Genomic DNA, 24716 nt, shown 5'->3' on the forward strand with positions numbered 1-24716 from the left:
CGCCCCCCTCAGCTGCAGGCTGCAGGCTGCCAGATAAATAGGGAACAAAGGTTCCTGCTGAGACCCCTGCCAATATCCATTAGTCCCTGTGGAGGCTTTATTATCTGGGGAGAAAAGCCACAGTGCAACATGAATCAGCAACCTTGGAAAAAAAACAAACCCACACAAGCATGTGGAAGACACAAGGGGTGGGGTGGGGGGAGTGGAATCTAAGATGCAACATTAGGTTTTGCAAGAGCCCTGATTCTTTTCCTTTATTCTACAAAATTGTCACCTGAAAAATGCTGCTTAAGAAAAACAAAAAATTATACGCACACACACATTTTAAATTGGAAGTCTTTAAGAGCTGGTGTCATTTTACGCATTGCAAAACGGTTGTGTCTTTTTTAACACAAGTAGTCCTTGACTTACAACAGTTCGTTTCGTGGGCATCCAAAGTTACAACAGCACTGAAAAAAAGTGACTTGTGACCAGTTTTCACACTTTACAACCATGAAGTGTGAAAACACTTTACATCCCCATGGTCTACTCTACAATATGACATTACATCCCAGGGTGATCTAATCACCATTTGAGATCTTTCCGGCCAGTTGCTGACAAGCAAAGTCAATGGGGCGAGCCGGATGTGGTTAGTGACCACATGATTCACTTAACAACCATGGAAAAGAAGGTTTAAAATTGGGACACAACTCGTTTAACAATTCCCTTGCTTAACAACTGAAATTCTGGTTCCCAATTCTGGTTGCAATTTGAGGATTATCTCTATGAAGCTACTCTCCAAATTACTGAAAGAAAGAACCGGATCTTGAGGAAGTTTCCTGAACAGTGTCAGTCAACCTTGGCAACTTTAAGTAATGTGGACCTCAAAATCCAGAATTCCTCTGCTTCAGAGGCTGACTTAGATCAAAGCTCCAGGGATTCTGAAAGATCTACTCCAGTTTTGAAGACCATCATTCTTCCTTTGCCCTATAGCAGGAATCTCCAACCTTGGCAACATTAAGACTTGTGGACTTCAACTCCCAAAATTCCTCAGCCAGCCATGGGTTCGAGACCCCTACCCTAGAAGAATTAACAGAGCTATCCATCGATATGGTAAAAGGAGCAATGGTTTTTACCCCCCCCCCCTTTTGTGTTTGTGTGTATAATACAATTTACCGGTATTTCAGAGCAGCTTGCTGAAATCTGCTGAAAAGATCTGCAAGTCAATAATGGGATTCGGTTGCTAGTTTTGGAAGATTAGAATAGTAAATACGAAGCTGCTAAGCTGGGAACTTGAAGTCTAACCCCGTGATGGCAAATCTATGGCATGTCTGCCAAAGGTGGCATGCAGGCCCACTCTCTGATGGCACAAGAGCCGTCGCCCTCCCTTTACACCTCCTGCTGGCCAGCTGGTATTCGGGTCTCTGCCGTGCATGCGCGGGGGGGCCTGTGCGCACATGGGGGGGCTAGTGTGGGGGGATGTGTGCGCATGCGCAGGGAGGTGCACACAGGGGGCGTGTGGGTATGCACGGGGGTGCACGCAGAGGGCCATGCACAGGGGGGCACGCTCATGTACAGGGGCAGGGCACGTACGCAGGGGCCACACACAAATTGCATTTTGGAGGTTTGGGCGCATGCGTGCATTCGCACACGCGCTTTGGGCACTCGGTCCGGAAAAGGTTAGCCATCACTGATCTAACCTATTAAAAAACTGCGCAGCTGTGGCAGCAGCTGAAAACTAGGGACTTCCAACATTGGTGGCATCATACAGCAGTTTCCTCAGTATTGTTCATAAACCATTCAGACTCCTCATCCTTCACAGATGATTCAACAGGCAGCAACAGGAAAGTTAGATCATGACTGGAGAACATCAGCAGATCATATGAATATGTCAATCCAACGATCATTGATTCTGATTCTAAAATCTGTTTACTCGTAACCGATTCCTACCCATTCGCTTCTCACCAGGAACATAAGCTGAGCCACTGACACAAATAGCACATCTCAAGGAAGTACTTTGGATTTTGGACTAAGGAAGAGAAATGGAAATAACAAACCTCAATTTTGTCTGTTTTGGCATCTCCCCAGTATATCAGGTTTTCAACGTAATCCAGTGCCAATCCATTGGGCCAACCAAGTGAGGTATTTACCAGTACAACTCGGTCAGAACCATCTAAAGCAGCCCGCTCAATCTTTGGAATCTCTCCCCAGTCGGTCCAGTACATGTAGCTAAAAGGAAAAGGATAAGATGGAATAAAACAGGGGCTGCAAAAACCGTGTAGTAGTATTGACTAGAGACTAAACTGTCCTAACTTTGGCACATGGCCTGTACTTTCTGCAGCTGAAATTATTTTGACTTAAAACATATCTGCAAAATTGTCTGGTTGAACTCCCGTGACAATCTGCTGTATAATTTTCATAAATAAGTACTTCGTGGACATGGAACATATTTTTTTTTTTCTTCTTTCGTTCAAATCCTGAACGATTCTCAGAAACCGCTTGGATGAGCCTCTGCAGTTTTCTTGGCAAGGTTGTTCAGAAGTGGTTTGCCATTGCCTCCTTCCAAGGACTGAGAGAGACTGACTGGCCCAAGGTCAGCCAGCTAGTTTCGTGTCCAAGGTGGGACTAGAACGTACGGTCTCCTGGTTCCTAGCCAGGTCCCTTCACCACTATACCAAGTTGGATCTTCTCCAACATTAGATCAGCCTCTATTTGCTGGAAAAAAATTCCCAAGGGCCATCATTCTTTCCCCCCTTTTCTTAAAAGTGTAAGGATGATTAGAAAGACATCATAAAAGTTAATGTTTTAAAGAGGTGAATCCACAATAAGTTCAAGTTGCAGATCTGTAACAGCTAAAATGTTTTACACCCTATTACTCATGGGCTAAAAAAAAAAAAGACTAACGCAAATGGAAAGCAATTTAAAACTGCCTCAGTTCACTATTTTAAGAAAGGGGGAAAAGATCAGTGTTCAAACAGGCTCACAATAGCTCACAACAGGCAACTCAGTAAATGTGTAATGATGCACTGTGGGGATCCCTAGGGTGACAATGCGGAGGATCAAGCAGATGGGCTGCACTTTTTTTCGACTTTGTTATGGTTTCTTTTTTTTTTTTTTTTTTTTAAATACTTTATTGAATTTTCCAATTTTTTAAAAAGACAATGTACAATCACAATCTTGATCCGAGGTGCAATGTTTACACATTTCATAGATCAAACATTAAATGAATTCTATCCATAGCTATACAATATGCAGTTCTATACAATTCTCTACATTTCTATACAATTAAGTCCATTTCGGGTGTCTAACAAATCGTAGCCTATTATCATATTTTTATCCTATTCTTTAACCAGTTATACCAAATTCCCCATACTTCGTAGTACTTAAAATTCTCTTCATTTTTTAGCTCGCTCGTCAATTTGGCCATCTCTGCGCACTCTAGAATTTTATTTATTAATGTTTCTTCAGAGGGGGTAGAGTTGGATTTCCAGAGTTTCGCAAAGGCTAATCTAGCCGCAGTAATAATTTGAATTGCCAGTTGGGTTTTATTGTTGTCGAGGCCATCTTCAATCATACCTAAGAGGAAGGATTCCGGGGCCAGGGCTATCTCTTGTCCCATTATTTCCGAGAGCCAGAGTCGAATCTTTAACCAAAACTTTTTGGTCTCAGGGCAAGTCCACCACAGATGGTAAAAGGTGCCGACCGTCTTTCCACATTTCCAACATAAAGCAGAGGAATTTGGAAATATTTTGGCCAGCCTGTCCGGGGCTAGGTACCACCTATGCAGCATTTTGTAGTGATTTTCCCTGAGTGTTACCGATTTCGTTATTTTGAGATTTCTGTTCCAAGCTATCTCCCAATCATTGAAATTAAGGCCATATCCTAAATTTTTCTCCCAAGTGCTTAGCTGATTTTTAGCTATCTTCTCGGCTCTATCCTCATCTAATATAAAGTTATAGATTTTCGATAGCATTTTCTTATCTGGTCCCCAAATAATTTTGTCAAAATATCCATATTTCATTTCAATACCACATTTATCTCTATCTTCTTGAAATCTAGACTTAATCTGAAGATATTTCCACCAATCCAGAATAAACCCCTGGTCCCTCAGTACTTCCAAGGATTTGAGCTTCCCTTCTTCATCCAAGATATCCTTATATGTGCCCATTTTATAGTTCTCTCTTCTATTTGGGGCCACTAGAGCATCCATAATCGACAACCAGCTAGGAACCTTAGTATATATCTTCTGTCTAATTTCCAGCCACGTACGAATCAATGTCTCTCTAATTTTATGTTTATGGAAATGAGTTTTCTTCCTATCCTTTATATCCCAGAGGTAAGCGTGCCATCCTTCAAGGAGATCGTGTCCTTCTAGTGTTAAGATTCTACCTTCTTGTAATTTGATCCACTCCTTTATCCAAATTATTTTTGCCGCCTTTTGATATAATTCCCAGTCAGGGAGCCCGAACCCTCCCAGATTTCTTTTCCCTTGAAGTGTCTTGAGAGAAATCCTCGATTTCTTACCCTCCCACAGAAAATTCCTGATATGTTTATTCAGATCCAAAAAAAATTTTTTATCTAGTGATATCGGTATATTTTGAAATAGAAATAGAAATTTCGGTAAAATATTCATTTTGATCGCCGCAATTTTACCAGTCAGGGACAATTTAAGCCTCCTCCACCTATCAAGATCTTGATTAGTTTTCTGCAATAACGGGATATAGTTATCATCTTTTAATGAAGAGAGTCTCGCCGTAATCCATATTCCCAGATATTTTATCTTCTTAACTACCTGGAGGCCTAATAAATCTTCTAATTCTTTCGTTTGTAGGTTTGTCATATTTTTCACAATTATTTTGGTTTTGTTCTTATTAAGTTTAAAGCCCGCGACTTCTCCATAATTCTGAACTTCCTGCATTAATTTTAAGCTGGTATCTAATGGGTCTTCTATTATGAAGGCAACGTCGTCCGCAAAAGCCTGTGTTTTAAATATTTCCTTCCTAATCTTCAAGCCTTTGATATTTTCATTAGTTCTAATCCTTCTAAGTAAGACCTCTAATGCTAGAATGTAAAGTAAGGGGGATAGGGGACATCCCTGCCTAACTCCTCTTTGGATCTGAAATGTCTGGGTTCTGCCTCCGTTAACTAATATATTTGCCCTCTGGTTTTGGTAAATATTCTCTATCATCCTCCGAAAGTTAGTCCCGAATCCCATTAGATCTATTTGGTTTATCATGAAGGTCCAATTCAGGTTGTCGAATGCCTTTTGGGCATCGACAAACATTAAAGCCATCTGTTTTCCAGGGTGTTGTTCATAATATTCAAAAGTATTTAGGACTGTTCTCAGATTGTCTCTAATCTGTCTCCCTGGGAGAAAACCATTTTGATCCTTATGTATCCATCGGTTTAAAATTTTCTTGAATCTCTCCGCTATTATAGTCATAAATAATTTGTAATCTGCGTTAAGCAGTGAGATAGGTCTATAGTTGGAGATCTGCTTCGGGTCGGCACCTTCTTTCAGAATGATCGTCAGGTACGCTTCCCTCCAGGAGTCTGGGATTGTTATACCAGCAATAACATCATTTAAAATTTCTAACAATTCCAATTTCAGAGCATCATCAAATTTTTGATATAATTCTCCGGGGAGACCATCAGGGCCTGGGGTTTTGTTCTTCTTTATTTTGGATAAGGCGGTTCTTAACTCCCCTATGGTGATCTTTTCATTTAACATTTCCTTTTCTTCTTCCGGAATTTGAGGAAGGTTGGCTTCCAACAAATACTGTTCTACCTTGTTTAACTCAATTCCTTCATTTTTGTAAAGACATTCATAAAATTTTCTTATGCTTTCTAATTTGTCTTCTTCCTTCGTCAACAGGATGCCCTGTGGGTCTTCTAAAGCTAGTATTTGGTTTTTTTCCTTCTCTTTTTTTAATTTATATGCGAGCCATCTCCCCGACTTGTTAGCGTTCTCGAAACAATAATGCTTAGATCTTCTTATTTTTTGAGCTATCTCCTCCTGGTCCAATAGATTCAGTCTATGTCTCATCATCAACCACTGTTGTTTCGTCGCCTCATCTCCCGGTCGTTGCTGTAATTCAGCCTCAGTTTGTAATAATTTTTGAGTAAGTTCTTCTCTACTCTTTCTTTTTTCCTTATTTTTAAAGGCAGTATATGAGATGGCTACTCCTCTGACATAGGCCTTCATAGTGTCCCACACAATTTCTTTGGCTGTCCCTCGATTTCCATTTTCTAAGAAGAAGCGTTTGATTTCTTCATTCAATTTGAGTGTGAACTCTTTTTCATTTAGGAGATTTGTCCTTAAGCTCCATCTCTGTTGTATTTTCTTCGTATCATGAGACCATCTAATTTCGAGGAGCTTATGATCTGCCCAAGTATTGATGTCCATGTTAACTTTCTTAATTTCTAATGCCAATTTTCTAGTAACCCAAACCATATCGATTCTGGACCAGGAGTTCTGTGGGATGGAGTAAAATGTATATTGTCTGTCCTGGGGGTGTAAGGTACGCCACATGTCAATTAAATTTATCTCATCCACCAAATCAAAAAAAAACTTTGGTAAGGGAGATCTTTTATTCTTTTTGGTTATATCGCACTTATAGTCAAGCTTTGGATCTACAATTCCATTAAAGTCCCCCAGCATACATATTTCAAGATGTGCCCAATTTGCCAACTGTTCCTGCAGTTTCCTATAGAATTTCCCTTGTTTTTTATTCGGTGCATAAACCCCTACTAATAGCAGTCTAGAGTTACCTCTCATTATTTCAACTATGAGTATTCTCCCTTTTTCATCTTTATATTTACATTCTGCCATTATTCCTTTCTTAACATAGATAGCAACCCCCCTTTTCCTTTTCTCAGCTAGTGAGGAAAATACTTTACCAAATTTACAGTAATTTAAATATTCAGCTTCATCTTTTTTTATATGGACCTCTTGGATGCAGATAATATCGGGATTTTGTTTCACCAATTTCGACAATATTATCCTTCTTTTTTTATAATCGTTTAATCCATTCACATTTACCGATATGATCTTGGTATCGTTCATTCCTGAAATTAGTTTCTAGTCTCTTGTTCTTATTTACCTTTTAAAGTTACTGCTCTCACTGGTCTTGATTTTTTCCCTCTTTCCTCAGTATCCTCCTTTTTCTTCTCCTCTTCTATGTCTTCCCTAGTAATTTGCTCTTGGGATATCTCTTCTTCCGTATTTACTATCTCGTTATCCTCCTTACTGGTTTGTTCCTCCTCTCCTCCCCTTAGTTGTTCTAAAAAGTCTTGGGCATCACTTAGACAGTCAATTCTTATTTTCCTCCCTTGCCAGGAAATTTGCAGTCCTTCTGGCAAAAGCCACCTAAAAATTATATTTCTCCTGTTTAGATGATTTGTCAAAAACCTATAATTTCTCCTCCTTTCCCTCACTCTTCTCGGAATTTGTTTCAGAATATTAATTTCTTTTCCCCCATAGGTAATTTTTTCCTCCCGAGCTATGTTATACAGGATATCCCTAACTTTTTTTCTAGCAAAGCGCACATGGACCTCTCTGGGGAGTCTGTTTCTTCTTACGTAATTTGTCTGGACCCTGTACACCTCATCAATCTCACGGATTATTTCCTGCTTGTCTCGCTGCAGAGTTTCTGCAATCAACTCCGCTATCTTGTCACCTAAATCCTCATCTTTATCTTCCAGGATGTTCTGGAAACGCAAGAAAAACGAGGCCTTGTCCATCTCAAGTTGGATCAGCGCGTCTTCCGTTTCTTTGTTTTGTGCCGACAAAGTTTGGTCTACTGTGTCCAGTTTTTTCTCGTTTTTTTCAATTCTTTGTTCTGCTTTTAAAATTCTATTTTCGTTACTAGCAATAGCAGTTTGAATCTCATTCATTTTAAAATCAAGAGCATGGATGTCTGATTTTAATTCGGAGTGACTATTCAAAAGTTTTTCTTGCATCGCAAGCATTGTTTCTTGGATTGACTGGAGGGATGTTTGTACCGTTTGCAGTGTAGGAGTTATAGGGGGTTTGTCTAGTTTCTGGAGACCTTCTACTGATTTCTGGGTGGCTGGGGAAGACATCGCTAGGGTAGGTATAGATGTCGCTTTTTTAGCAGTTTTTGCAATTGTGGAGGTCAGACTTGCCATTTCTTTCAGAACCAATTTTTGATCTCTTATTATCTCCTCTATCTTTCTCCAAATTCTCATCCAGTGGCACTTGCCACGTTTTCTCTGAGGAGCTTTCTTAGACCTTTATTTCGCTCCTTTATTGGTCCTCTCTGCACTCTCAGTAAGTTCCAATTAATACTAGGTTCTAAATTTCCAAAGTACTGTAGTGGGCTACTATAAAGTTTCCAGCAATTAACAATCACTAATTATACAATTATATAGTTCTCTTCCAAATAGATAAACAAAATATCGATACAAATCAATTAATCACTTAGTAAAATCTAAATTCAATCTTAGAAAAGAGTAAATAATATATATAAATTGTTAAAGGCTAGCAATACAAGTAATTATTTTAAGTTAATAAATTCTATTTTCAGTTCCTGATAGGTAGTATTGATATAAATAAATACAGATAGATATTCTAAATTATATAAGTTGACCACAATAAGTTAATGAACTAATAAATTCTAAGTTCAGATCTTAATAAAGGTTGGATATAAATAGATATAATAGATATAAATAAGTATAAATAGGTATAAATAAATTACAATAAATATAAGTAGATATAAAATCCTGTATAATAATTTAATAAGTAAGATGCAAATCCAACCCTTTTTTCTCTTAACTAGTAATAATTATAGAAATCTAAATTCTCATATATAATCAACCTTTTTTTTTTTTTTTTTGTATATATCTATAAAATAGCTTAAGAGATCTAATTAATATTAATTATAAAATTATAAAGTTAGAGAGGAAAACAGAGTTCACTTATTAATATCACATATACTCAAGAGAAAGATAGGAAAGATATAAACATATAAATATATGGGTATAAATATATTGTTTTATAGTGTTTATAGTATTTACGGAATTTTAGAGTACAAATAGGAAATCTTCAATTTCCCATTTTGCTGGGCTCCAACCAAACTCGATGGTAATAGCCTCTGCCAGAGCGTCTTCTTGTTCAACCGCTGCTGTTCCACTCTTCCGATTCAATGGAAGCACTTCCTGTTTGCTAAAAGCCTCAAACAGCTAATCACTGTATTTCTTCTGCTTTCTTCCACTCAATCCCAGTACCAAAAGCCAGCCACACCAATAGTCTTTCCTTTTTCTTTTACTCTCTCACCACACCACACTCTCCAAAGCTCCTTGCAGACGCAATCCACTCTCCCCGTTTTCTCGTCTGCTCTTCGGCTTGTCGGATCGCCGGGAGTACAAGCTGCTCCACCCTCTCCGTCTCTGCCTCTCGCCGCTCCGAGCACTCCTCTCCCGACACCACCGATCCCCTCTCTGCCGCACGATCGTAGGTATAGGGGAATAGGCTTGAATCTGTCACCGCACCTCCGATCTTCTTCTTAGCTTCCCGTCTTTGTTGGCTATTGCTGCTTCGCGCCCGCCATCAATGGCCGGCTCACCGCGTTGGTTAGGCAGAGCCGCCTGGTCCAGCGAGAGGTGATCGCACCCACCTCCCGCTTGCCTGGCTTCCTCTTTTGCCCGCAGGGCTCTCCGGGTCCTGCGTCCCCCGAGGGGATCCCCAAAACGCGATGTTAAAAGGTGTTGAGGAGCAGCGAGCTCTCACTCAACACCCTGTCGCTGCAAATCACCAACCGGAAGTCCCTCGACTTTGTTATGGTTTCAACGAATCTCTTGCAGCCTGGTCAGTAGCCTTGTAAAAAATTCAGCCACTTTTAAAGGGGCCTTACATTCCAGGCTAATCTTGGCATAGGGTTTCCTGCTAAAGCAGGGGGTTAGACTAGAAGACCTCCAAGGTCCTTTCCAACTCTGTTATTCTGTTATTCTAAAACAAGCTAGAAAGTTCCTCTTGGTCCCAAATAATCCTAATTTAAGTACTCTAAAACTGAGAGCCACCACCAGAAATTATTCATGGTCAGTAAATAAGGGAGATTCATATTTCTGAATCAGGGAAAGCATCTTGAAATGAACAATAGATTTGACTTGGAGAATATGGTATTTCTTAATTTTTAAAAAACCTTCACAATAAGAATATGTGCCTTACCCCATCATAGGATTCAAAACTATAGCTCTTGGCTCTTCCAGGTCTTCTGAGATCAAGATCTTCCTCATAGTCCCATTAAGCCTCGTGATTTCAATGCGGTCTGTCCCCGTATCCGTCCAGTAAAGATTTCGGGCCACCCAATCTACAGCAATGCCATCAGGGTGTGCAATTTGTGCCTGTACAACAAACTGGCTATCTGAGCCATCGAGGAACGAACGCCTGATGGCTCTCACTTCATCATCTGTCCAATAAATGTACCCTTCCACGGGGTCATAGTCAATGGCAATGGCGTGACGAATGTCTTCCAACTGCAGCACAATATCTGTGAAATCCGGAGTGTCCAAAGAGATCCGCCTCAAATCCGTCCTTCGGGCCAGCAGTAGCAACTCCATCGCTCCTGCATAGATGAAACCCAAATTAAAATTAAAATCATTTCTGTGGTCACCTGCCTCTTTGTTGAAAACATACAGGAATGTCATGGTTATTTAGATCCCAGTGACATCATGGGTAGCCAATGACCCACCCACCATCAGTCAATGAGTCTAGCAGCAGGGAAATGTTAGTAAAGGAAGGAATGATGCCATTTAACCTTTGCAAGGTGGGTCTGGTGGGAGAAAGAGCTCAACATTTCCTAGGAATGAAGGCAAATTGAATTATAGGCCGAGTAGGTACAAAGGTAGCCAGGGAAGTGATTGAAGCCCTCTTGTTAGTCAACAGGAGTGCTGATTTATCACCAGCTTATCAGGTACTTAGGAATCCAGGACTGGAAGCCCAAGAAACAATAGCCAAAAGCCAGCAGCACAGCAATCAATCAATAGGAAGCCATACCCAACCACATAAATACAACACATAGAATAGCCCATAACATACATTCCAGTATAGAGATGTTCCCTGAGGATGGGCTCCAGCACGAGTCCAAAAGCTGGGAAAACTAAACCTCTGGTCCCAGTGACCGACCTAGTTTGGTTCCTCACTATTTCCTCCTTCCGGCCATCTCAAGACTCTGGACTCCCCTTGCCATTAACAGCTTAAGAACAGCCTTCTGAACTCATCACTTTGATCAGCTTAGAAATGGAAAGAGATGTCTGGCAGATGCTCCAGCTGAACCGTTTCTCCAACTGATCGACTGGCCTTCAGAAGCAGATGCCTGGTGTCTCAATGCTTAGGGTACTGAGGTGCCAGCAATCGGAAGCAAACATTCTCTAGGAGGAAGGAAGCTGCGAGCAATTTCTCCCTCTCCCATCCTGCAGTCCTGCTTGGAACAAATGCTTTTCTGTGGTGGAATATCAGCAACTTGCAACCGCAAGTCGCTTGGGAGGTGGGGGGAGCTTTCCCTCTACTTCCTCCCAGATACATCACCAGAGTTTGTGCTCCGCTCTGCAGTGGCCCTAATCGAGGCAGGCAATAAATCTGTGTGAACAGCAACACGGGGAATTCACAGATGTGGCCCCCAGACCTTCCCATCGCATCAGCTTTCAACTGAAAATGTTGACCATCCCTAACTTTTAGGCAATAGCCTATCACCCACATGAAAAAAAAAGAATGCCCCTGCAGTTCCCTTTTTAGGAATTAAAAGTTGATTTCATTTTCACTGCCATTAAATGCAGAGTACAAAATCTACACAGCTTGTGGTACGGCTTGCAAAACAGGACTTTTTTCCTCTCTCTTTTTTTCTCTGGTCTATTGTTCCCTTTCATCTATTCCCAAGATCCTCTCATCCGTCCCCATCAGCACACAAGGGCTGAAGAGAGAGAAACCTTTCATTATAGAAGCTGTGGGGGAAAAAAATAAAAAGAAACAAACTCAAGTGTTAAGGCGGTGACTGATTATGTTGCATCCTGTAATCCATGATTTTCTGGGACTGTACAGCTTCTGTGTGTGAGACCAGGAAAATAAGCCCAGCTTTTTCAAAAGAGATGACAAGAGGTTCACACCCCCTTCAATGGACTTTTTCTGCTTCTTACTGCTGGGGTTTTCCACACCACACTCAACTCAGAATCTGCCTTCTTGAAGCTCAAGGCCATATCATGAGTCTAGAACAGGGGTCCTCAAACTTTTTAAACAGGGGGCCAATTCACAGTCCCTCAGACTGTTGGGGGGGCTGGACCAGCAGTGGGTTGCCCCCGGTTTGGACCGGTTCGCAAGGACCGATAGTAAAACGGGCGGGAGGCCTCGCCCACCGCCCCGGATGTCATCATCGGCGATCTGCGCATGCGCAGAAGCAAGGCACGCGCGCGAGCAACACTCGCGCCTGTGATCCCATCGCGAACCAGTAGTAAAGGTAAGTACAATCCACCCCTGGGCTGGACCAGCTGGGTGGGCATGGCTAGGTGGTCATGTGACTGGGCGGGCATGACCAATTTAGCAGTCCAAACAATACACACAAATTAAACTTTAATTTGTTATGCTCCTGGGGGTGGAAAGCAGGTTAGTGAAGGGATGTGGTGGCTGCCTTGGGTGTGTATGAGGGACTTCTCTCTCTCTCTCTCTCTCTCTGTGTGTGTGTGTGTGTGTGTGTGTATCCCCCTTTCTCTCTCTGTCTCTGGAGGATGGGGAGGCCAAAAATGAGCCCGTTTTTGGCCTCCAGAAGGTGGATGGCGGGTAGGCGGGGCAATGTGAGCGGGGCAGCAGTGTGGTCCTGCGTGGGCCGGATTAATGGCTTGGGAAGGCCGTATCCGGCCCATGGGGTGTAGTTTGAGGACCCCTGGTGTAGAAGAGCACATGGCCCTCTTCTGAGCAGAAGGATTCAGGCACTACTTATGAGATCGTGTGAACAAGACAATTTTATAACTACTTGGGAATAGCTTCTTCAATGGCCCCATCCATTCTGTTTCCTTAGCAGAGGTTAGTGTATTATATGAATCCATATAATTTAGTTTAGTTTGAGCTCAGGATGGGGCAGAACTAAGGAATGTCCATCTTTTGGGGAATGAAAGTTAACTTCAGGCAGGTTTTTCTGATGTTAGATGAACTTAGATCTGATTGATAAAAGCCACACAAGGAGGAACAAAGAAATACAGGATAAGATGAAGATACTTTTTTGGGTAGCTCTCCGTCATGGCGGTGCAAGTACTTCAGAATTTCACTGCTAGAGAAAGTGAGCCAATCTGTTGAATGGAGAAGACAACCCTATACATGTATTTGTGGGTCTCTGGAACTATAGGTAGTCCTCAACTTATAACCATTCATTTAGTGACCACTCAAAATTACAACAGCACTGAAAAAAGTGATTTATGACCATTTTCACACTTATGACCGTTGCAGCATCCCCATGGTCACGTGATCAAAATCCAGATGCTTGGCAACTGCTTCATTTGTCCTGAGGTCGTGTGATCAGCTTTTGCGACCCTTTGACAAGCAAAGTCAACGGGGAAACTAGATTCACATAACAATGGGGTTACTTATTTATTTAACAATCGCAGTGATTCACTTAACAACCAGTGGCAAGAAAAGGTTGTGAAACCGGGCAAAACTCACTTAACAACTGTCTTGCTTGGCCATAGAAATTTGTGTTTACTCTAGCAATGGAGGAAATCATATACAGATTATGCCAAGGATATGCATGTTCTTTCAAAAGCCAAACCGACTGATTCTTCAGTCACGATTGTATCATACCAGGAAAAAAAAGCCACAGCCACATATGAATGGCATGACCAATATCAGGGAGTGTTTTACACACCACAAACATTTTTAAGACAACTCTGTAAGCCACCATAAGATCATCTTACCAGCGAGCCCTTTTTTCCCTTCTCTCTCTACGTTGGCTGGCTCTTTGCTCTCTAGGATTATTTTGGCACTTAAGTTGTAGAAAAGAGTTTCTGATCCACATTCATGCTTAAGGGTTGAACTTAAGTGGCTTGACAGTGATATCAGCCATAAAAAATCATTTAACCGCAGATTTAATTTTATGCAATTTCCTTAAAAAAAAGTTTTCCCTAAAGATTTTTGGAATTGCTGGAAACAGGAAGCAAAGGGCAACTGGGCCTTCAAGGAGTGAATTAAAAACGAGAGACTTACAAAAAGGTTTCTCTCTGCTATAAATTGTGAGGACTCCCTGCCTCCCCGAAAAATTAGTCGTCATGGAAACTACACTAGTGAGGTCAGCCAGATTTCACCTTCACTGCACAGATTCTCCATCAGGGCCAAGTAGTATAAATGTTATAAATTCCACACAGTATTTCACACACGTTGCAGAGAAAAAGTTTGACTATCTTGAGAGCCTGCGTGGTTTGAATTACTGTGTTAAAATGGGCATGTTTGATCCCTTGCAGAAAATATTTGTTCCAAGTAATTTATCACTAATACATCTTTTCCTTGATTTTTATTCAGCTTGGGAAAGAAAATTTTTGTTGATACAATTACAACAGTGAAGGGGTTGATGGATCGCAGACATGTATTTTTTTTCCCCTGAGGAAAAAGTTAAAACTCAGCACTGCACAGCTGGGCTTAGTTTCTTCCATTTCCTCTTTTTGTTTTAAATCACTTAAAAATGAGGTTTATTGACTTGATTGGGAAGTGGCATAAAGGGGAAAAGTTGAATGAACCACAGTTTTAGTTCTCAAAGTTGTGTTCTATGGGCAACTGAATAATAGATGAGATGCCATGCAGAGAAAATGCCTTTTCCAAATCCTGCTTCATCAAACTTTGATAAGAGAGGATTTTTTAATTTAATTTTATTTTTTACTAATTTTGGCCAATTCATCACCAATGGCCATTCCTAGTCAGGGAAAATTACCATGGGCATTCATATATTATTAGGAGCCAATCTGGTTTACTTCTTAAGGCCGTGATGGCGAACATATGGCATGCATGCCACAGGTGACATGCAGCGCCCTCTCTGTGGGCATGCCAGCCGTCACCCCAGTTCAGGTCTGCCGCGCATGCACGCGCCTCCCGCTGGCCAGCTGGTTGTCAGGTCTCTGCCGCGCATGCGTGGGGCGTGTGCATGCACGGGGTGCGCGTGCATTGCATTTTGGGGATTGGGGCAGGGGGCATGCACGGGGTCATGCACACATTGCATTTTGGGGCTTCGGCTGCGCCCTTTGGGCACTCGGTCCGGAAAAGGTTAGCCATCACTGGTTTACGGCATCAGGTTAGAAACCAGAAGGATGTGAGTTCTAGTCCTACCTTAGTCATGAAAGCCAACTGGGTGACCTTGGGCTAGTCACTCTCTCTCAAACCCACCCCATCCCACCAGGTGGTTGTTGTGGGGAAAATCGGAAGAGAAAGGAGTATTAGTGTGATCACTCCCCCGGATGCTTCCCCAGATACCTCTTCAGATGTCAGCTGGGATGGGTGGTGGTGGTGAGAGGATGAACCAGTTCCTGGAACATTAGGAGGGGAGTTGGTCAATGGCTCTAAGTAGCCATCTGAGAGTGATTTGGCTGAAGCACAGCTGCAGCAGGACAGCCCTGAGGCATCAAATGGGGAAAGCATGCAGCTGCAGCCAGTCAGGGATGAGGAAGAGGAACTGCCTTCTGCACCTGATCCAAGAACACGGAAGGCAGAGAAAAGGCAGAAGCAGAGAAGATCAGCCAGATCACTCATGAGGAGGCAGCCTTGTTCTTCTTGATGGGCTGCACCAGCAGCTTTGCTATTTAACACAGCAGACAGAAGGAGGTGATGCTGGGAATAATAAGGTGTTCATTCCCTAGCTGTGTGTTTTCTGGTTGTTGTGATTCCTGCCTTGCTTTGGATTGACACCGTCACTTGGATTGTGCCTTATGAACCTTCTTACTATTGTGGATTTAATTTTGTCTGGTGGTTTTATTTTGATTGGAAAACTTTCAGGTGCCTTGTGGACTCATTGGCCATCGCTCTATGGACTAGCATTGGTCTGCTGGTGGCTGGACTTAATTGGGATATTTCTGGTTTTTTGGTGAAGGGGAACTGTTGGGGCATATTAATAAACCCATTAAACCACGGTTATGTGTATGTATGATGGAGCGGTTCAGCACAATTATGTTTGCCACCTTGAGTTTTCTTACAAAAGAACAATAAAGGCGGGATATAAATTAAATGAATATTAAATCTTCCCGTTGGATTACTTTGGTGGCAGGTGTAATGTGATGCATATAAAAAAGGGGATGGGGCTTTCATCACCTGGCCGCAACCATCTCCCTGACTGTTTTGACATCCCTGTTTGGTGCTGATGCCCAACTTACCATCTTTGCAAGTCTTCTTATTCTCAAGGAGTTTCACACCTGTGGGACAGGCACACCGATAAAAGGGCTTGATGGGAGACATCAAACACAGATGGGAACAGCCACCATTATTATTCCTGCATGGGTTTGGGGCTGTCAAATACAAAAAGCACAGAACAGTTTTCCCTGTTAGTCGCAAACCTGCCTTATAAAGAGGGGAAAAGTGTTAAAGATAAAATGAATATGGGTGTTGAATACCCTCCAAAGCAATTCAAGGCAGACAACATTAATGTCAGGGTTCCAAGTAACACTCGCAACGAAAGAAGACTTGAAGTTCCTCAAAGTTCCATTTTATTAGAGATGTCATATTGGCACACCTGGGACAATCCGAATCTGAAGCTTCCAGGTTTTCCCCACCCAAAGGAAAGTCCAAGTCCCTGCCCAGCACCCACATGTCCATCACATGGTCCAATCCAAAGACCGTCCCAACTGGAGATACCTCCCAGTTCCAACCCTCCAGGTGCAGGGCAAGATGTCCTTGACTCTCTGAGAAAGGAATGTTATTATGACTATATATTGCTCATGCTCCATACAATCCCCCCTCCCAATTCCCACAGTAGTAAATGTGGCAGGCCTGCAGGCCAGGGGTGAAATCCAGCAGGTTCTAACAGGTTCTGGAGAACCGGTAGCGGAAATTTTGAGTAGTTCGGAGAACCGGCAAATACCACCTCTGGCTGGCTCCACAGTGGGGTGGGAATGGGGATTTTGCAGTATCCTTCTCCTGCCATGCTCACCAAGCCACACCACGCCTACCAAGCCACGCCCACAGAACCAGTAGTAAAAAAACCTGGATTTCACCACTACTGCAGGCCTGACAGTTACATGCAGTATCTGAACTGCAGGGATGGATATTTATGTACAGTGGATCTGTACATGCATGTGTAAAGGAAAATGGAAAGCCCTACTAGAACAGTGTAGGACAGTGTAGTCCATGGAAAAATTTGCTCTCTCTGGCTTCCTATAAATATAGGTTGAACCACAGTCATCTCTACTCTTGGAGACCAACTAAGAGAGAAGATGCCTTCAGAACGAACAGAAAAGGTTCCTTCAGGAAGGACTCAATAGTCAGTAGTGCCACTTGGGAAGAGAGAGTCTCTTGTGCATTTGTGAACAGGCCATAAGTAAACTTTTAAAGTTTTCCCTGGAATTTTCAAATCTTCCAATAAGTAAACTTACATGGTTATATTTCTTTATATGGTTTGTCTAAACCCTTTTTTTCAGATAATCCTCGATTTATGACCACAATTGGGACCAGAATTTATGTCGCTAAGCAAGGTGGTTAAGGAAATCATGCCTAATTTTATCATCTTTTTTTTTTTTTTTTGCCAGTTGTTAAGCAAATTAAGCTGTTAGGTGAATAACACCATTAAGCCAAATCTGTTTTACCCACTGACTTATCAGAATCCGCCCAGTCGTTCGCTAGGAGATGAGCAGCAAACGGATTAAACAAACAAATAAAGTGGCAAATGGTAATCATGTGACCCCCGGGACACTGCAACCATCATAAACACATGCCAGTTGCCAAGCGCCTGAATGTTGATTGCGTGACTATGGGAATACTGCAACAGTCATAGGATGTAAGACTAAGGCATTTGATCTTTCTGTCTGGCAAACAAAATGAACTACACTTAACATGCATTAAATTTAGCTATATTTCCTTTGTTCTTTTTCTTTTTAAGTCTTCAATTTCTTCTGTTTACTATTCAATTTTTTCAACCACAAAAATATTGCCTAATCCCCCCACTCCCGCCCCCAAAAATAAGCACAGTGGCTAGGTACCTACGTTGCATAAACTGTACGTGTGACAGTCTGAAAAACTTACAAAATGAATGAGAATTTCCACACTGGGCATTCTGGGGACAGCAAGAAAGACTCACCACTGGGCTGCCGCTGTTGGCTGAAGACATGGATATCCATGGGAGAAAAGATGTTGGAATGTATTTCACGGAGGTTCTGTCCAGTGTATTTGTTGCAGGCCAGGATGGAGCGAGTTGTCCAATCCGTCCAATATAGGGTGTCACCAAATAATGTCAGAGCAAATGGATGTGGCAGGGATCCTTTAATCACAGCTTGCCTGGAAATAAATGAAAAAGTGTATTACACCATAAATTATCTCCCTGGATCTAGAAAAGGCCAGCATTGTACATCCTTCTTTAATCTTCCCTGGCCACCCTCTTGAAATCAGGATGGAACTGTGAAATTTGCAGTTTGTATCTTTTCTCCCTTGAAACAGCTGAGAGGCCTGATTGCCTTCCTTTTACTTAATTTTCAAGTAGAATATTAGACACTGAATGAACTTCAAGAGTTAATCCACGAGTCTGACAGAACATTAAATGTGAAGGAATTATTTTCAGAATATTAGCTCCTGAATGAACTCAAAGAGTTCATTCATGAGCCTGATGGAACATTTCACCATTTAAGTCTTAACATTTTGTTTAATGTAATTTGTACAGTAGTGAAGGAGAAACAGATCTGTATACAAGTAGACACAATAATTCTTTAAGTGTCTACTTGTACACTGATGTGTTTCTTAACAGAGGGCATCTGTTGGCTTGCAATGCCACAAGACTGCAGAACCTAATCAGGATGGCAAGCTTTTTCCCACTACCATATAAATTAATTCCCACAAGCATTTCCGCTGTGTCTGCCACAGGAGGATTTCCCAGAATGGGTTCAAAAAACAGACTTCTAAACTGCTCAAAAGCAAGCTCCATTCAGCAGTCCGTTTGCATTAGATAAAGTTGTCCTCAACTTAAAAACCAGAATTTCCATCGCTTAAGCAAAGAGGGTGTTAAGTGAGTTGCACCTGCTTTTATGATCTTTTTTTGACCTGGTTGTTAAACGAATAAATGCAGTTGTTAAGTGAATCAGGCCATCATTAAGCAAGACCAGTTTCCCCCATTCAGTTTGTTAGAAGATTGCAAATTGTAATCGCAATCTCAGGATGCTGCAACCATCATAAATAGATGCCAGTTACCAAGTGCTCGAATTTTGATTACATAACTATGGCGGTGCTGCAATGGTCATAAGTGTGACAACCAGTCATAAGTCACTTTTTCAGTGCCACTATAATTTCAAAAAATGACTAAACAAATGATCGTAAACAGAGGACTACTTGGATATACAGAAAAGATGATGGCCATTAGAACAGACATACTCAATTACACCGGAAAGAAATCATGCTGTGGGACATTGTGTTTTAAAAGGGAAAATAATTATGAGATTCTGATGGCGATCATTTAAGTAGATTTCAAGAAATATTAAAGATTTCACCCAGTCAAACGCATTCTCCCTTCCATGTTAGGAACAGCACAAATTGTACCGATGCTTATTTGCAAATAAACCATGCTGAGTTCTGAATTTAAGTCTGTGCAACAATGTGCCTGAAATGATGGTATTTCAGACACATTTTAATGCTAAGAACCTGCTACATTCTTCTACTTATAAGCCAACTGTGGAGTGGAGTGGAGTGGAGTAGAACAGAATAGAATAACGGAAGGGACCTTGGAGGTCTTCTACTCAGGCAGGAAACCTTATACCATTTCAGACAAATGGTTGTCCAATTTCTTCTTAAAAACTTCCAGCGTTGGAGCATCCACAACTTCTGGAGGCAAGTTGTTCCACTGATTAATTGTTCTAAGTATCAGGAAATTTTTCCTTAGTTCTAAGTTGCTTCTCTCCTTGATTAGTTTCCATCCATTGCTTCTTGTCCTGCCCTCAGGTGCTTTGGAGAATAGCTGGGCTCCCTCTTCTTTGGGGCAGCCCCTGAGATACTGGAACACTGCTATCATGTCTCCCCTGATCCTTCTTTTCATCAAACTAGACATACCCAGTTCCTGCAACCATTTTTTGTATGTTTTAGCCTCCAGTTCAGGGATGAAATGCTCCCGGTTTGGAGTGGATCGCCCGATCCGGTAGTGATGGTGGTGGGCGGTTCGGAGAACCGGTAGCAAAAATCCCTGCCCCCCCCCATGCCCAGCTGAGCTGCACGATCATCAGAGGCTTTTTTTTTTTACTTTTAAAAGCATTTTTTCTACCATCTCTTCCAACGAAAAAATGCTTTTAAAAGTTAAAAAAAAAAGCCTCTGATGATCGCGCGGCTCAGCTGGGATCATCAGAGGCTTTTCAAAGCCTTTTTTCCTGCAACCTCTTGGCTGAAGAGGTGGTTTAAAAAATGCTTTGAAAAGTCTCTGACAATCCCAGCTAAGTTGCCTGATCGGCAGAGAGGTATTTTTTAAAAAATATCTCTCTGCCATCAGGCAATTCAGCTGGGATCGTCAGAAAGGCTTTTTAAAAAATACCTTTCTGCCATCAGGCAATTCAGCTGGGATCGGCAGAGAGGTATTTTTTAAAAAGCCTCTCTGTCGATCCCAGTTGAGTTGCCTGATCGGCAGAAGCTTTTAAAGCATTAGAAAAAATGCTTTGAAAAGTTTAAAAAAAAAAGTTGGCCACGCCCACCCAGTCACATTACCTCCCCCACACCAAACCATGCCCACAGAACCGGTAGTAACAAATTTTACATTTCACCCCTGCTCCAGTTTTAATAATAAGAGAAAAACATGGACGTAGACGTAACTGAAATAATCAATTATTAATCTTAAATGCTCTGAGTTAGGAATACAGAATACTTTAAAAACTTCTTTATTTAAATTGTGTTTTGTATTGCATTCTATTGGACTTTTTAAAATGTATGTTATTTTAAAACATATAAATCCCTACTATTGTTATATCTCCAAACAGAAGTTGCTTTAATTTTCCCCTTTCAAACACTAATTTGTTCTAATCAGAACTATCTGACTGCAAATATTCAGAAAGAGTTTACCAGTAAATGGTGAACAGCTCCTGAATTATTCTGTTCTCCAACATACAGTACAGAGAATGCAAAAACACTCATCGTATTAGGAAGAATGTTTCCCCAGAGACTATAAATTGAATTTAATTTCCACCAGGAATACATTTAACTATTCATTAGGGCTGTTCCTGCAAGGTGAAACGAGAATTAATTGATTCTTCTTCTTTAGCAGGCAAAACATAAGCCCTGCATTTCAGTCCTTCTGGAATTCGGTATTGTCAAACAACTATTTGAAAAATGCACTTGTTCTCTCTGAGAAAAAAGAAAACCTTGGCAAAGCAAACCCAGTGTCCGAAGTTCATGACTTCTTTTTCAGTCAGTATTCTGATACTTCTCTTTTCTTCTGGGAAATTAGATTACTGCATATCATTTCTGTTGAATTGTGGCACCATTTCAGCAAATAAATAAGTAGGCCCCATCTTAGTGTCTACATATTGTACGAATTATCTATGGGGAAGAACTATCTCTGATTCAATCCTATGGTAGTAGCTATGGATTTACAGCCATCCAGAACCCAGGATGTTCTGTCTTTAGCCTTGGATGAAATAGCAATAGCAACAACATTTAAGATTTATATACTACCCTACAGTGCTTTAACACAATCTGGGCAGTTGACAAATGTTAGCAAATTGCTCCCCAACAATCTGGATCCTCATTTTACCGACCTTGGGAGGATGGAGAGCTAAGTCAACCTCAGGACTGAATTCCAGACTGTGGGTAGAGTTAGCCATCAGGGCGCACTTCCCCATTCAAGAATGGTGCTCGATCTGGGTATATTGCTGGACTTATAGCCCCTGCTTAATGAGCAGGTTGCAACTGTGGCTGGGAAAACCTTTGCAAAACTTTGCCTGGTGTACCAGTTGCGTTCCTTCCTAAATCAGGAGCCATCAGGCCCTATGTTGCTTCAAGACTTGACTTCTGAAATGTGGTCTCTATGGAGCTTCACTTTAAGACCACTGAGAAACTTCAACTGGTCCAAAATGAAGCGGTGCGGGCAGTAATTGGTGTGCCCTGGTATGCCCATGTACCATCTCTGCTTTGCAATTTGAACTGGTTATTAATATGCTTCTGGATGCAATTCAAGGTGCTATTAATGAGCTATGGAGTTCTAGATTGCCTATGGCCTGGTGACTTGAGGGACCACCTATCTCAGTGATGGCTAACCTTTTCCGGACCGAGTGCCCAAAGCACGCGCCTGAACCCCCAAAATGCAATGTGCGCACGTCCTCCGTGCATGTGCCTCACGCCCCCCATGCACACATGGCCCCCGCACACATGTGTGACAGAGACCCGACAACCAGCTGGCCAGTGAGAGGCACACGTGCATGCGCAGCAGACCTAAACTGGGGTGATGGCTCACATGCCCACAGAGAAGGTGCTGTGTGCCACCTGCGGCATGTGTGCCATAGGTTCGCCATCATGGACCTATCTCCTGTGGCTTCAGCTAAGCCAGTTTGATCCAACCGAGTTGGGTCACTCTGGATCCCTTCAATAAAGCAAAGTCTCCTATTGGGAGCCCGGAAACACATCTTCTCTGTCATGTTGCCTGCCCTCTGGAATGAGATTCCCCCATCTGGCTACCGCCCTCCTGACATTCTAGAAAGCCTTAAAGACCTGGCTGCTCTCCCAGGCCTTGGGGTTGAATAAATTAAATTAAATAAATCCATGCATTCATGCACACAGCCTGAACTTTTAAGTCATTGTACAATTTTCCACAAAGCCAGGAAATGAAAAGAACCATTAAAAGAGAATACTATTTTGCTGAAACAATTAAATATAAGCAAGTATTTTCAGGGGAGACCTCACAAAATCAGTCACAACTGCCCAACCCAGTAGTATCCTGTGCAGAAACTGAGTTATAAGCAAAATATGGTAGCCTGCGTTCTGGAATTACAAAGCTTCATAAAAGAGCTGGGATTTATTTGCAAATAATAGTTCAGGAACAAAGAAGTCTTTTCTTCCTTTGTTTCTTGGTCCTCTCAAGTCTCCTCTCCTTCCTCCTCAAGATGTTCCTTAAAATCCTGCAATTTGTGCACCAGTGTTTATATCACACTGCCTCTAGTGTGTGGCCATATCTAAATGGCCTTAGTTAAGTAGCACCCTGCTTAGTCATCGCTCAGAACTTGGATCTAGACCTGAAGAGACATTGCCACAAATATGTAGGAACTGTTACCTAAAGGAGCAGGAGCATTTTTTTTTAAGTACAAGAGACTCAAGATAATATTTCAGAAGTGGCTCAGGAAATGCCTTCCAAATTAACTGGAGGAGATGCATTAGTCTTGCAAAATTCTCTTCTTCTTCTTATTGTTGTTGTTGTTAGTTGCGAAGTCGTGTCCAACCCATTGCGACCCCATGGACAACGTTCCTCCAGGCCTTCCTGTCCTCAACCATCCTCTCAAGTCCATCTAAGCTCACGCCGACTGCTTCAGGGACTCCATCTAGCCACCTTGTTCTCTGCGGTCCTCTTCTTTTGCCCTCAATCGTTCCCAGCATTAGGCTCTTCTCCACGGAGTCCTTCCTTCTCATTAGGTGGCCAAAGTATTTGAGTTTCATCTTCAGGATCTGGCCTTCTAAAGAACAGTCAGGGTTGATCTCCTCTAGGACTGACCGGTTGCATCGCCTTGCAGTCCAAGGGACTCGCAGGAGTCTTTTCCAGCACCAGAGTTCAAAGGCCTCAATTTTTTGATGCTCAGCCTTCCTTATGGTCCAACTTTCACAGCCATACATTGCAACTGGGCAAACCTCTCTTATTATAGCCAAATGAAATAGTTTTAGTCTCCCTGTGCTGTTGACTTCCTGGTCTGGTTTACCTAGAAAGGATCCCTCTGAGGATTGTAGGATTATTAGCTAAACTGGAAACTCACAAACAACATTCTGAAAGGAGACAACACTAATTCATTCATGTTAACTGAACTGCTCTAGGAAAAACCCAGCAGCAAACTATTTGGTGGACTATGACTTAGAAAATCAGAATACCCTAATTCAGAGGTCCCCCAACCCCTGGTCCATGGACCAGCACTGGTCCACGGAATGTGGGAAACCGGGCCGTGCAAACAATTGAAGCCCCATCCATGGGATGCAGGTAGCATGTGAAACCACGCCCCCTCCGGTTCGTGGAAAAACCTCTCTCCACAGAACCGGTCCCTGGTATCCGAAAGGCTGAGGGCCGCTGCCCTAATCAGTGTTGGAAATGGTTTTTATAATGGTTCTGCTCCTTCCTCAAAGGTTGGTTTCAGAGGTTGACAAAGAAGGATCTCATGTGTTTAGTTCTTGTACATTAGTGATCCTCATGGGTCTGATGGAGGGGTCGTTTTCTATTACCCAACAATGGAGGAGATGCCATTGTGAGAACCAAGATCTTATATCTCATGTTACTTAACCAGAGGTGGTATTCAGCTGGTTCAGACTGGTTCGGGTGAATCGATAGCGCCGATAATCAATTGACCCCGCCCCCGCTCTATGCTGTCCTTTACTTCCTGCTTTGTAGCTCATC

At 42.1% G+C, this 24716-nt stretch overlaps 1 protein-coding gene across 4 annotated transcripts in view; it reads right to left on the reverse strand.

Moving 5' to 3' along the window:
• Positions 1 to 24716, reverse strand: part of LRP6 (LDL receptor related protein 6) — an 81790-nt gene that overhangs the window by 35408 nt on the left and 21666 nt on the right. For all 4 annotated transcript variants that reach the window (XM_034440373.3, XM_034440372.3, XM_087873304.1 and 1 more), the window contains exons 4-7: positions 18249 to 18445; positions 16333 to 16464; positions 10169 to 10565; positions 2037 to 2208 (exon numbers count right to left, since the gene is read on the reverse strand). In XM_034440373.3, the coding sequence (XP_034296264.1) occupies positions 2037 to 2208; positions 10169 to 10565; positions 16333 to 16464; positions 18249 to 18445 (898 nt within the window). The remainder of the gene's footprint in view (positions 1 to 2036; positions 2209 to 10168; positions 10566 to 16332; positions 16465 to 18248; positions 18446 to 24716) is intronic.

The sequence above is a fragment of the Pantherophis guttatus genome, chromosome 7, assembly GCF_059756535.1.
Source record: "Pantherophis guttatus breed Tessera chromosome 7, ASM5975653v1, whole genome shotgun sequence".
Lineage (NCBI taxonomy): Eukaryota > Metazoa > Chordata > Lepidosauria > Squamata > Colubridae > Pantherophis > Pantherophis guttatus.